Source organism: Eupeodes corollae, chromosome 1 (genome assembly GCF_945859685.1).
Source record: "Eupeodes corollae chromosome 1, idEupCoro1.1, whole genome shotgun sequence".
Taxonomy (NCBI): Eukaryota; Metazoa; Arthropoda; class Insecta; order Diptera; family Syrphidae; genus Eupeodes; species Eupeodes corollae.
The window spans coordinates 166596186-166610355 of record NC_079147.1 but is presented as its reverse complement, the minus strand read 5'-3'; the positions used below and the strand labels follow the sequence as shown (position 1 = coordinate 166610355).

Genomic DNA, 14170 nt, shown 5'->3' with positions numbered 1-14170 from the left:
GCTTTGCATTAAAATCTAATATCTTGTCCAAGAGCTCGAACAATATGTCTTTGGTGTCTTCATCTTTCTCCTCTGTTGGGGCATGCGCGCATATTAGGCTTATGTTGGCGAATTTAGCCTTGATGCGGATTGTCGTGATGTGCTCGCTCACACTGTTGAAACTCAACACTTTTTGCCTGAGCCTAGTTCCAACAACAAATCCACACCCAAATAGACGCTGTCTTTGTTCTCGGTAGCAGTCGACGTAGTAGACATCGCAGTCTTTTAGTTTGCATTTGCCCGGTCCATCATATCGCGCTTCTTGGATGGCTGTAATATCTGCCTTGCAGCAGTTAAGGGCTTCTGCTAATTGTTCGGCGGCACGTGGTCTGTTAAGGGACCTAACATTCCACGTACATATCCGAAGTTCGTTGTCCTTATTTCGTTTGAGTGGGTTGTCAACAGTGAATCCGTCCGTATCCAAGGCTTGTTGGTGCTTCGAAACTTAAGGTATTTTTTACGTGGCCAGGAAGTCACCCCGACGGCACAACCCGCAACCTGGAGGGCCAGATCCTTAGTATAACTCCAAGGACGGGGAGCCGGATAAACCGTTCCTTACAGGCCTGGGCTCCGAATATGTCGAAGAAGCCCAATAAGGTGTTCACTAAGTAGTTCAACCTTACTGGAACTGTAGACGCCACCGTTGATTCTATCTCGAGAATTCGTCCGCTGCCTCCTGGATAAGGAGAGGTGTCTTAGTGGAAACACCTCTCCCCCCTCTCTCCTTTGCTGCCCCCAACAACTTTCCACTGGGGTTGGAACCCAATCTCCAGTTGAGGTACTAGGCACCCGATGTTCACCGCGGGGAGGTGAGAGTAGGAGTTGATAGACAGAGGTGGGTTTTGAGAAAAACCTGTGGACGCTTGTGTCCTCTTGAATGCACATGTCTACCATTTGAACATCGTTTTTTAAATTTCTTTGGTAAAAAAAACCATCCACTCAATTTTGTTGAGAGTTCTTTCTGCATCTCTTTACATAATTATCTGTATAACAACATTTAATTGAAGTCGATATCTACTGGTTCTTACGATGTGGACGGCGAAAAAAGCTTCCGGAACGTAGGGATGTACGGACGTATGTACACACGCACGCACATACAACTCTCTACAAATCTCTTATTTAGATTCTAGGGACCTTGAATGTTTAAAATTAATATTTTTTTTGTTTAATCCTACACATTACTGAATAATGACATTTTTATATGATAGTATATAAGAGCTTGGGCAGAAATAATTATGGAAATTATTTGATTAGTTCTGAAAGAAAATCGTAAAAAAATCCATCGGTTTTTTGCGAGAAAATTAGAATTTTCAATTATCGAACAAAAAATTTGTATGGGGACTACTGGCTGTTTTTTAAAGTCTTAAAACAAATTAAAAAAGCCCAACGCGAATCGGCTCTTAACCTTAATTTTAAAATTTTAAGTCAATTGACCCAATGCTTAAGACTGTAGGGACTAGAACAGACAGACGGTCGGCATCGGGGGACCCACTTTTTTCGACCTCTTCAACATCGGATCGCCATGTTTGTTTGAAATCTCAAGTTTGAAATTTTTACGAATGCAGAACTTTCCCTATAGTTCCTATATGTAGCAAGTGAAAAGGAGTTCCATTCAATTGGGGAGGTTATCGCAACTACCGTTTTTGTTCGGTACCTTAACGTTCGAATTTCTATTTCTTAAATTAAATTTTCCGATTTTCAGTCAAAGTCCCTCGTTTTGTTTGGAAATAAATATTATTTCAAAATACATTTAACCAACATGGGATTTTTCAAAAAATGCTTTATATTGGTCATAGAGAAATATATCTAAATATATTTCTCTATGATATTGTTGTTGAAGGTAGGTAAATGACGCTACCAATATTTTTAACTTCCCATAGGAAGTTATTGTAATGGGTCCGATTAGTCAAATTAAACATTTTGACATTGCTCGACGTTTCATGGTGCCTAGAGTCAAAATAAAAGATTTTATGAAAGATGTTTGTGAGTTGTGAACGTACTTCGTACGTCCGTATGTCCGTTCGTTCGTGGCGTTTTTTTCATCGTCCATAGCTCTGGAACAGAAAAGTTATTGACTTTAAATAAATGTTGTTATACAGTTAATAATGCAGAAAGATGCAGAAAGGGCTCTCAAGAAAATTGCGTTTGTAATTTTTTTTACAATAGCAGTTTAAAAAAAAGTTGAAAATGTTGATTAACCCTAAATATCTTACGAACCAAAAACGCTTAAGACTTAAATTAAATTGTATATAATATATTGTAATGTGATACCAAACAGTTATATTTTTGAAAAAAATCTAATTATCGGTTTTTTTTTATAAATCAAAAAAAAACTGAACAAAAAATTGTCACCTCGAAAATTTTACGAATACAAAATGATTTTATCTCCAAAACAATTTCGTGCAACGAAAAATAACGTTTTTAACATCTGGTAAGATATTGAGAAAAATCGAATTGACAGTTTTTTTTTTATAAAAAATAAAACCTAAAAAACATTTTTCAAAGTTGGCAAAAATTGAATTTCGACTCAAAAATCTTTTCAAAAATTTGAGATTATGGCTTACAACTTATTTTATTTTATAAGAAATATTGTTTCAAACATTCCGTAAAATTTTGAGAAAAACCGAATTGACAGTTTTTTACAAAAAATAAAAACCTAAACAAAAAAAATAATAAAAGTTGATACGAATGGATTGTCGACTCAAATATCTCTTCAAAACTTTGAGATATTGCCTTTAAACTACTTTTATCTCTTAAGAAATATTGTTTTTAAAATTCAGTAAATTTTGAGAAAAATCGAATTGACAGTTTTTTTTACAACAAATAAAAACCTACCAAAAACAACAATACTAAAACTTGTTAAAAAATTACTTTGGACTCAAAAAGCTTTTTAAAAATTAAAAACATTGTCTTTGAAGTTTTTTTATTTCACAGAAAATATTGTTTTCGATATTCAGTTGTTTTTTTTTTTATAAAAATCGAACAGTCCGTTTTTTCATACAAAAATAAAATCTAGAAAAAAAAGTAAGCAAATTTGGCAAACATTTATGTTCGGTCCTTGATATCCCTCAAATTAATTTCATTCATCCAATTTGTAAAAATTTAAGAAATGCTACTGAAATTGGTAAAACAATTTTTTCGACTAAAAATCTATTTAACAAAACTGGATTTTCAAACTAAACTATTTCTTTATATAAAAAATATTGTTAATAATTTAAAAATTTTTAAGAATAATTCAACTAACAACTTTTTTAACCCAACCCTACAAACTTTTAAACAAGACAAATCGACTAACGGGATGGGAAGTTATCAGTGTGTGCCAAAAAACATTGGTCTTAAGCCCAGATTTAAAGGGTGCTATGGAATTTTTGCACACAGTTTCATAATAAGTGTAACAAGCTCTACAAAACGTTATAGCCCTTCGCCGCGTATATCTCTTTTAAACATTTTGTTTGCCTCCAGTTATATTATTTTAAAGGTACCTAAAAAATGTAATTTTGTTTTCGTTAGAAGACATTTTAATATTAAGAAGATTTATAACTATTTTAAATCGATTTTTATTGTAACTAGTTGTTTTTGTTTCAATATTATTAAATTAAATTGTCATACTTTTCTCAAATACTTCCATAACTGTTTCTAAACGTCTATATCTTTTTGATAGAATTTCTAAAATAAATATCATTAAACTCACTGAAATTAATATACAATACATTTGAAAGGCTCCCAGTAATTGTTTGATGGAAAAATACGACTGAGACTTGATGTTTTTGGCTGCCATTTTTATATCGGAAAATATAATACTAATTTTTTCCATATGCCCATGTGCTCGCAAGTTCTCAATTTGCTTATTTAATATTCTTGACATGTAAGACAGCTTTGGCATATACATGCACGTTTTTGTGGTCATTAGAGGTTTTCGAGCCATGAAGAAAATTCTTCCCTTACTATAAAAAGCCATGTGTGTTTTCGTGGCCATAAATACATATTTTCCATCGGTTTCGAAAAAAGTTTCCGTCAGATCTGTCGTGTTAACAACAACAATATGATTCTTAAGTTCTGGTATGATGCTGTGAATGTAGTAGCTATCTGGAGTGACCATGAACTCATATCCTTGTTGAATTGCTTCTTCTAAACTATTAGGACGAGATCCAACGGGCCTGTTGTGTAACATTTTGAAAACTGAACCCTCATATAAACTTCGTATTATAAGGAAACTGAGAATGTATGGCCCAATGATGCACCAGTAGTAAGTTCCCTTTTGATGTTCGACGCGTTTGGACACTTTGTTCCAAACAGGCCGGACAAAGCATTTGTAAACTGTGAGGCCTACGATGATGAACCACGTATACGAGTCGAAGGGTAGGAGTAGCGTCTTTAAGGAACTGGAATCAGCTAAATCTGTTCGAAAGATGAGGTTTTTATAATACGTGTTATATTGGGTTGCCGCAAAGAATTGCGATCTCTTTCTCGTGCAAATAATGTCTCCAATCATCAGATCTGCAACGCCTTCATTTAACTAAAAAAAAAAAACTATAAAATATCAATATTTGACAGGGCTTTGAAACTAAGCTTACCATTTGAAATGCACCGGTAAATGTTTTATTTTCAAAAATATCGCCAGGTTCAATGAGTATGACTTTGACAGAAAAGTTCAATAAGTTTGCAAGTTGTTCTAAAACCAATCCATCATAGCCCTTTATCTGATCCTCTTCGATGAAAGTATAAGGAGGGCAGGGATAGGTTACAACATTTATTGGACAATTCCAAAAGTTACTAACTTTTTCGGGAAAATTCGGAGTCTTGAATTCAAAAGTGCCATTGATATAACGATTTATGACTTCAGGTGAGCTGTCCTTGCAACGCTGTTCTTTGAATGGAAAATAAGTGTAAAGAGTGATAGTTCCATTTCGGCTTTCAGTTAAGGCATTAACATTTATAACTGATATATTCCAAAACACATCAAACATTGCTTTCAAAACTAGCCAAATGTCTGGAATGTCTTTGGGTAAAATTATAAGCAAGTAAAAATAATCTTTTGGCGAAGAATCGTGATGTAGTTTTTTCAGTGAATTGCTTTAAAGAAAAAAATAGAAGACAATTTAATAATAACTTTAGTAGTATTTTTTAACTTGTATTTTATGAGTTGTAAGTGTTAAATACTTGGTTAAGACGGTGCGTATATATACTCGACAGATCACTGAAAGAAGAGTAGATCAAATAAGCAACAGAGAACATAACAATCAAAAATCAACAAAATATACTAAATATTTGTACTTTTAATGTCAGAGCACTTTTTTCAGACGAAAAACAGGAAGACCTAAGATAAGCATTTAAAAACTTAAATAAATATATTATATGTAGGTCTAGAGGAAAAATAGACTAGACTACTTGGACAAAGAATAATTCATAACGACAATGATATCTTCTGATGCATAAGAGAAACCTAAGGTCTTTGTGGGACAGGATTTCTGATAAGAAAATGCTGATGACGAAGAAATGTTTGAAAAACTGATCTGACCAAAATTATCACAGAAAAAGATACAATAGACAACATAGATTTAATACCAACACAACCCCTATGTTTACTGTTGTCTATTGTATCATCTTACTTACTTACTTCCTTAAGGTGGCGCTACAGTCCTGTGTGATCTAGGGCCTCACCCAACAAACTTCTCCATCTAGCTCGGTTCCTAGCTAGATGTCTCCAGTTTCGCGCTCCAAGTTGGGTGAGGTCACCTTCCACTTGTGCGCGCCACCTGATCCGCTGTCTTCCTCTACTGCGCTGTTCTGTGGGTGCGGATCCGAAGACTTTCCGGGCCAGAGCATTGGTTTCCATGCGCTCTACATAGTCATCCTGCACAAACAGACGAGCTTGGCAGGAATGCCAAAACTAGACATGGCTCTATATACAGGTCGTCCCTGTAGATGCTGTCAAATGCGGCCTTGAAATCGATGAAGAGATGTTAGGTCGATTTGGTGTTCTTGATTTTTTTTCAGGATCTGCTGTAATGTGAATATTTGATCGACTGTAGACTTTCCTGGTCTGAAACCACACTGATAAGGACCATTCAGCTTGTTGACGATGGGCTTTAGACGTTCACATATTACGGCAGAGAAGATTTTATAGGCGATGTTAAGTAGACTGATTCCTCTATAGTTGGTGCAGTTTAGAGGGTCTCCTATTTTCAGGATCGGGCAAACAATACTGAGGTTCCATTCATCAGACATGCTTTCTTCCGACCATATCTTATAGATAAGTTGGTGCATGCTCCTAACCAACTTATCTCCAGCTGCTTTAAAGAGCTCGGCATTCAAGCCATCCGCTCCAGTGGCTTTATTAGACTTCATAAGACTTAGATAAGGCAATCTTAACTTCGTCTAAGTCGGGAGGACGGTATTGTTGGATTTCGTCGTCTATATAAAATGGATCATCCTGCCTGACAGCGGAATTCAGTTTTTCGTCACCGTTATACAGTCTGCAGAAGTGGTCCTTCCATATCCTCAGCTTTGACTGCGGTTCCACTATGATGTTTCCTCTTTCGTCTTTGCAGCCTTCGGTTCTTGGTTTATGTACCTGTGAATTTCGTTTCACCTGATCATAAAACCTTCGAACCTCATTCCTGCTTTTATACCTCTAAACATCTTCGACCGCACGCTTCTCATTCCCTCTCTTTTTCCTTCTGAGAAGTCGGCGTTCCTCTCGCCTCTTCTGCTCATAGAGCTCATGAGCAACTCTCGTCCTTTTATGCAGCGCCGCTTTGCGTGCCTGTTGTTTGGCTGCATTTGCCTGCCGAAATTCCTCATCAAACCAGGGGTTCCTTGTTGGTGGCTGTTTGAAACCCAGCACATCAGAGGCGGCTTCTCTGATTGCATCTTGGCACTGTTGCCACTGGTTTTCGATACGTTGTGTTGGCGGCACAGTACTTCGAGAGAGGTTACTTGTAACTCGGTTGGAAAAGGATTTGACGATCTCAGGCGATTGTAGCCGTTCGACGTTGTACCTTCTCCCAGCACCTCCCTGTTTTGCCTTGGGTCTGGAAATCCAAAGTGCTACCTTGGCGACAACGAGGTAGTGGTCCGAGTCAATGTTAGCTCCTCGGAAAGTTCGTACATCCATGATGCTGGAAGCGTGTCTGGCGTCGATCGCAATATGGTCAATCTGGTTGAAGGTAGATTGATCTGGAGAAGTCCAAGTACCTTTGTGGATGTTGAGGTGTGGAAAACGCGTACTGGCTACCATGACGTTTCGCCCGCAGCAAAATCTATGAGCCTGAATCCGTTGTCGGAAGTGTTGTCGTACAGGCTGTCTTCCCTTCTAGCTTGGCATTAAAATCGCCCAGGACTATTTTAATATCGTAGCTAAGGCACTGCTCATATGTATCATCAGAACTGTTAAAATATGGAAAAAACTCCTTTTAAACTATTTAAAAAAAAATATGTTTATAGAAATAGTACAAATACAACGGCGATGAGCGTCGAACCGAATGCCGTTGTCAAGCATGATCCATTCAACATAGTCGATGAAAGACAAAAATATCGTCTTCCCGACTCAGACGAAGTAAAGATTGCCATATCTAAGCTGAAGACTTACAAAGCCGCTGGAGCAGATGGCTTAAATATAACAATCAAAAATCAACAAAGCTCTTAAAAGTAGCTTGAGATAATTTGGTTAGGAGCGTGCGATCTTCTTTGCCGTAATATGTGAACGTCTAAAGTTGACTATCAACAATCTGATAGGTACTAATTAGTGTGGACAGGAATGTCCACATTTGATCAAATATTCACATTGCGGTTGATTATGGAAAAAAAATCAATTCGACATTCTCTTTATCGATTTTAAGGCCTCATATGAAGAAATGTAAAAAGCAATTTCTAGTTTTGGGCATCCTGCCAAACTCATCCGTTTGTGCACAACGAATTTGCTCTGCTCCATAAAGGTTATGAACAATTTAACAGGACTCTTCGATGTCAAAAAAGGCTTTAGACATCATTCTTGAGAGAACTATCAAGAACTATCTTTTAAAAATCTGTCCAATTACTAGCATTTGCGGATGACATTACCCGTGTTTTTTGGCATTCCATAAATAGTATAGTAGAAAATTCCCAAGAAAACCCATCGGCAGTAGCCAGATTTTTGAATTTAAAAATAGCTACAACTGAAAGAAGATCTGTCAGAATAATAATACAAAAAAAACACAAAAATAGAAGAAAGTTTTGTAAAAATCAAAAGTTCAAATTAACTTTTCAAGAATAAATGTCATGAAAACATCTGGAAGTAGAGATTCTATATATACTACTTTAACATGTGGTGCTTGAAGCTCGCCTCAATTGTTTATATACCTGAATCGAGTTGAAATGAGCTTGATTCAACTCGATTCCGGTCGGGGGTTGGAGTCGAGTCGAAATTTGTGAAGAAAAACCTGTGTTGAGGAGTTGGTTTTACAAATAAGGCATTATGGTCCATTTTTTTTGCAAAAAATAGTTTTGTTTTACCTAATCAAATTTTAAAAAAAATACATATGGAGAAGTAGCATATCCTTATATGGTGCTGAACTATTCTTCCTTGTTTAACACGAATCAAACTATCTCACTTGCACTTAAGAAACATCGAAACACCATTTGCATTTGAGAAAGTGCTGTCAAACTTAATCATTTTTAAATCTTCTTGTGCGGTGGAAACACCGAACAAAATTATTTAATCTAAACTGAGATAAGCCTTTGGTGCAAACATAGAAGAACTTAATTATCTTCCTTTATTGTTTTCTGTTACAAAATAATCCCAGTTAGTCCATTTTTACTAACAAAACTAAATAATATCAACAGTAATAGATTGATTTTTTTCCAGAATGAAAAACACATGATTCCAAATGCGTAACTATTCAACGAACACATGCATCGAGATACAAATGCGATATCAATCGGACCAACATTTGAGAACGAAATCACATAAGATTAATTTAAGAGTAAGATTGTACTTTAACTTTTATCGGTAGTATTCTTGCTACGGATATTGTTTTTGTTATTCATGTAAGATCCTACTTACTATCGATAGATTTTTTAACAAAACACGGGTAATGAGGCAGAAGCGGGAAATGAGTTTAATGGTTAATAAGGGCAAAACAAAATGCCGCGGTTTTGGTCAAAACGTGACCATCGATAGACGTAACTAATTGGTAGTTAATCACTTTGTCTACCTGGGCTCCGCTATGAACACAGAAAATAACACCATTGCTGAGATAAAACGAAGAATTACTCTTGCTAAGCACTGTTTTTTGGGCAATTGAGTAGTAAAGCCCTTTCTCGAGCGACTATAGTGTCGCTATTAAGACGCTCATCATTCGATCTTGATATATGGCAGAAAACTAACTAGAAGACAAAATGGAGCCGGGCAGGTCATGTACTCTAATCTAGGACTTTAGGGCCAACGAAGGACAAAAAATGACAACGAAATGAAGACCTACTGGACGACATCATAAAAGAAAGAGTGGAAATCACACATTGGTACAACGAAGCAAAAAAAAAGACACACATAGGGAGCTTTGGAAGAGGCTTATTCCGGTAACCAATATTTAAATTAATTTTAATTTTCAATTTAAAACTAACATGTAATAATATTGCTTTAACGAGAAAAAAAAATAAAGTGTTAAACTATCATAATCTTAGCAATTAAAAAAAATAGAACTTAATTTGTAAATTAACAAAAATGTAATCAAAATACTTGAGGCAATATAAAGCTTATAATATAGTAAAAATTTGTCAGTTCCTTCCGTCAATTCAAATTATTGTCTTTGGCTTGAAAATTGCGATATATGAGGAAAATAAAAGCCAATTATTTCTGAAGAAGAAAAAAAGGTTAACACTTTGATTTTTCTAAATAATTCCTATCACAATTGAAAGTATTCTAGAATTTTTAATTTACTTTCACATGTTATTGAAGTTCAATTGTTTTGCAGTTCTATAGTAAGACAGTTTCACTTAGTACGGTTTAAATTATATCAGATAAGTTTTGCTTTTCTTACATGCACATTCATTTTTAAACCAATAATTGTCAGTTTAAACATTCCATGCATTTTTTTTTTTTAATTTTGTATTTTGTTTTCTAAACTAACGGAATTATAATATTAATATAGACTCACTTAAGTGATTTTAATGATTCCATAAAGTACATTCGAAAATATGTTTTATAACTATCACTTTTATTTGATGCAATCTCATAAGTCCGATTAGAGCTATTATTACTTGCTATAATCTCAATGGCCGTATTTAAAAACTCCTTTTGAATTTGACGAGAATTTGCCTCGATGCTGATTTCGATATTTTTTGTAAACCTCTGTTCAACTGCATTAATAATGCTCAACACGCACTTAGCTACTCTATTCTTTATTTTTATTTCTGGAAGTATCATTCTTTCGAAAGCCCTTGCTTCTAGTTCAACTGTGTTAAAAATTGCAAATGCAAGCAACCAATAAATCCAAGAACAACCCATTGCCTCAACTTCAAATGTTAAACTAAAACTAAGCTTTTCAAATATATTTACGAGAATGTACTTCAAATTTAAGAGAGTATGTACACTGTACAGGTATGACAATTTCATTTAAAAATTGAATCAAATCAAAATTATCCTGTGCATATCCTGGTATGTGTATCAACCGATTAGAGGCTATATTATAAGAACCAGAGGCTCTTGCATAGGGCGGCATCCGACATGGTTTTAAGGGCGATAAAATGAAAAATGTCCTGCATTGGAGTACGTTTGAGATTTTATCGTTTATAATCACACTCCAAAACATCCGTACTAATCGAATTGAATTCGCTGGTAGAGTAATAATTATAGTCAAGAACTTACATTTTGGGGTTTCGATTTGAAAAGATAACAATTTGCTACTCAATACAATAATTTAATATCACTGTTTTTGTTTATAAGAATAAAAACAACTTCTTGTTAATCTATACTCATTGTCAAATAGACAAGAAGTAGGTAGGCTTTCAAGGGTGTACTTTTTTCGTGAAAAAATATCATAGTGCATGAAACTCAGGACAATGATATTATTTGGCTTTCATAACTAAATCGGCAACGAATTCGTCAACTTAGTCAAGGAAAAATAGTAAAAGAAAAATCCTTAGAGGAACAAACAATATTCTCAACTATACATCATCGGCCCGTTCAGGGGGGAGGGCAGTTTTCTAAAAAACTTAATTAAGTTTAAATACAAATTATTAAAAAGTAACAAAAATGTTTGTATAAAAATAATGTTTCCTGTTTTTTAAATTTAAAATTTTTGAAAACAAATTTAGGAGGTAGTTTCAAGCTCAACTCCAAATCTGTCAGTGGTTTTCGTGAGTTTTTCGAAGTGTTTCGGCTTGTAAAATATTGTCGAATTTTATTTCGTACCTTGTACTTACTAAGCTAAATAGAAGTGTCTATTTTTAGTGGTGCAAGACGATATAACTCTTCATGTGTTTGCTTGACGTCTTGTTCGGTTCAGCTTTCGATGGAAACGATGCTTCCAAGGTATTGAAAGCTCTCCACTTTTTCCACCGGTTGCGAGAAAATATTTATTTGAGGGTCATTGGGTTCCGAGACTGATCATTTTTGCTTTGCCGGAATTAATTTTCACCCCCACAACATCCGCTTCTCTCTTCACACTTATTGTCATTTAATGGAGATCCATGATCCTATGTGAGAGTAAGCAAACATCGTCCGCGTAATCCAAGTGCTTTAAATAGGATGTCATTGGATCCCTTCGCTACCTGACAGAGCTGATCACCAACAAAAACAATATTGGTGACAGAATACAGCCCTGTCTGACTCCGCTTCGGATTTCGAAATCATCTGACAACCTACTATCGTGCGGAACGTGACACTTTGATCCATCATAATAATAGAAATTAGTTTTTCTGGGATGCCTCTCCTGGCAAAGCTAACCAGATATACTCCTACTATACCACTATAACGCTATCAAAGGCCTTCTCGAAGTCGATCAACAGCAGGTGTAGTGGTGTCGTGGAATCCTGCTTATTCGGCATCGAGTGTGGCCTCATGGTGTTCTCTGATGCGTTCCAGTATAACTTTTGCTACTATTTTGACAACGGCTGGTAGAACGCAAATTCCTCTCCAGTTTTCACACTTTGCCAGATCTCCTTTTTTATGAGCTTGACGATTATTCCCTTCTTTCACTCATGGGGGGAAGCTTTCGGTGGTCCAGGCTTCTTTGAAGCAGTTCGCTTGATGACATTGGCGCTGCTTGTAAAAGCTCTGCGGTTATTCCATCAAGTCCTACCGCTTTGTTGTTCTTAAGTGCTATAATTGAGGCAACGATCTCATCTTTGAAAGGTGCGGTGTGTATTTGGGGATTAGTTTCTTCAGACGCTTCAGAAGGTATCGGCTGCACGTTGTTTACAAACACGAGGAAAAGTGTTCTTTCCACCTTCTGACTTGCTCATCCACCGAACTTTTAACAGTACCGTCTACTTCTTTCACCAGGTGTTGCTTTGAGCTGTGTGTACCAGTCAGCTATTTGGTTATTCTGTAAACGGTCCTGCTGTCGCACCTGTTTGCAGCATTTTCTGCTTCTTGCGCCAGTGCGTTGATGTAGTTACAATTGTCGCGGCGCACATTGGGGTTGACCTCTCTCTTTTTAATACGATACGAGGACTCCAGCTCGTTTCTTTCTTCCTCTTGTGCAGCAGTTATTCGAGCCCTTAACTGTTTCCGTTCGTTGATCCTTGCCCAAGATTCTTCTGAAAGCCAAGTGTTGTTGATTCCTTTTCCAACCGACTATTCTATCAGCAGCTGAAATGAAAACATTTTTCACAGTATTCCAATGGTGTTCTATGTCGTCGTGTACTGTGCTGCTGATTGTTCTCATTTCGTGTGACGGGTCGTGGGAACCTTTAGTCTGGCGATGTTTAATTTGGGGGCACGTGTTGTTTCGTTGGATCTTTGAAATGTAGCTGTACGCAATCTTCGGGTAGCTATCATTAAGTGGTGGTTACGGGCAAGTCGCATATGGTCCCTCTTCTGTTTCGTACATCCAAGAGACTGCTTCTAAAGCGTCGACTAATCGCGAAATGGTCAATTTGGTTGGCAGACGCTTGCCTGTCCGTCGACACCCAGCTAATTTTAGGTAAGAGTTTGTGTTCCAACATAGTGCCATCAATCACAAGGTTATTGGCGTTGCAGAAGTCAATGAACCTATCACCATTGTCATTGCAATTTCCGAGCACCCGTGAGCACCCATTTCACGAGCGTTTCCTGGATCATAACCAGAGTAGAGCAGTGTTACGTGTCGGTGACTTGTATTTGCCCGATCCCAACCATCGCATTTTGCTTAACCTTAAGATATCTATCCTGTATCGCATAAATTCTTTCTCTTATTGGAGAAATCTGGCATTGTGCGGACCTCATCTGCTGCATCGGTAAAGCAAAAGCGAAGTTCGGTAGGCTTTCAAAAATTTGGAGGAATAACTCTATCAGCTTAAGAACAAAGCTACGACTGTTCCGCACAAATGTCGAATCTGTGCTTCTTTATGGGTGCAGCACTTGGAAGGTTACTTCAGCCATAGCTGAAAGCTGCAAGCCATCGTAAATAGCTGTCTTCGTAACATCCTAAGGATTTTCTCGCCAAACCGAATTCAAAATGAGGTCCTTCATAAAAGGACGGGTGAGGAATCTATTGAATCTATAAAACGAAGATGTAAGTGGCAATGGATTGGACATACGCTTCGAAAAGGTAACGACTGCATTGCAGACCAAGCAATGCAGTGGATTCCGCTCACACAAGAAGGAAGAAGAGCTAGACAACCAAGAAGCATATGACGCAGGACAGTCGAGATGGAATCAGCGTCACTAGGCAAGAATTGGATGGAGCTGAAACACATCTCCGGAAACCGTACACGATGGCGCGTAGGCGTAGTAGAGGCCCTATGCCCCTTAAAGGGTCCCCAACAAACTTAACAGGTTTAAGGACCTAAGTAAGTAAATAAAACACAGCCTATAAAGTGAACAAATATAAGAAAACATTTGAACTTCTCTAGATTGCAAAAAAAAACTCATGAAATTCCTTGTTGTGCAAATATTAGGAAAAACATCTTTAAATTATTACATGTGTCGATTGTAATCAAGCAGTTA

At 36.6% G+C, this 14170-nt stretch overlaps 1 protein-coding gene across 1 annotated transcript; it reads right to left on the bottom strand.

Annotated features, from left to right (window-relative positions):
* Positions 1–3617: 3617 nt before the first annotated feature.
* On the bottom strand, positions 3618–10535 carry LOC129941047 (uncharacterized). The gene is made up of 3 exons (XM_056049592.1): positions 10176–10535; positions 4614–5112; positions 3618–4555 (listed from the first exon to the last, which is right to left on the bottom strand). Exons 1-3 carry the CDS (start codon positions 10523–10525, stop codon positions 3635–3637), a joined length of 1770 nt encoding a protein of 589 aa, XP_055905567.1. The 5' UTR covers positions 10526–10535; the 3' UTR covers positions 3618–3634.
* Positions 10536–14170: the final 3635 nt, after the last annotated feature.

Excerpts from the sequence above, each read along its gene's own strand:
- LOC129941047 (XM_056049592.1), bottom strand. The coding sequence starts at position 10,525 with ATGGGTTGTTCTTGGATTTATTGGTTGCTTGCATTTGCAATTTTTAAC. Across the intron at positions 5,113-10,175 it reads GAATCATTAAAATCACTTAA|CAATTCACTGAAAAAACTAC; the intron begins GTGAGTCTATAT and ends TTTTCTTTAAAG. Across the intron at positions 4,556-4,613 it reads TTACCGGTGCATTTCAAATG|TTAAATGAAGGCGTTGCAGA; the intron begins GTAAGCTTAGTT and ends TTTTTTTTTTAG.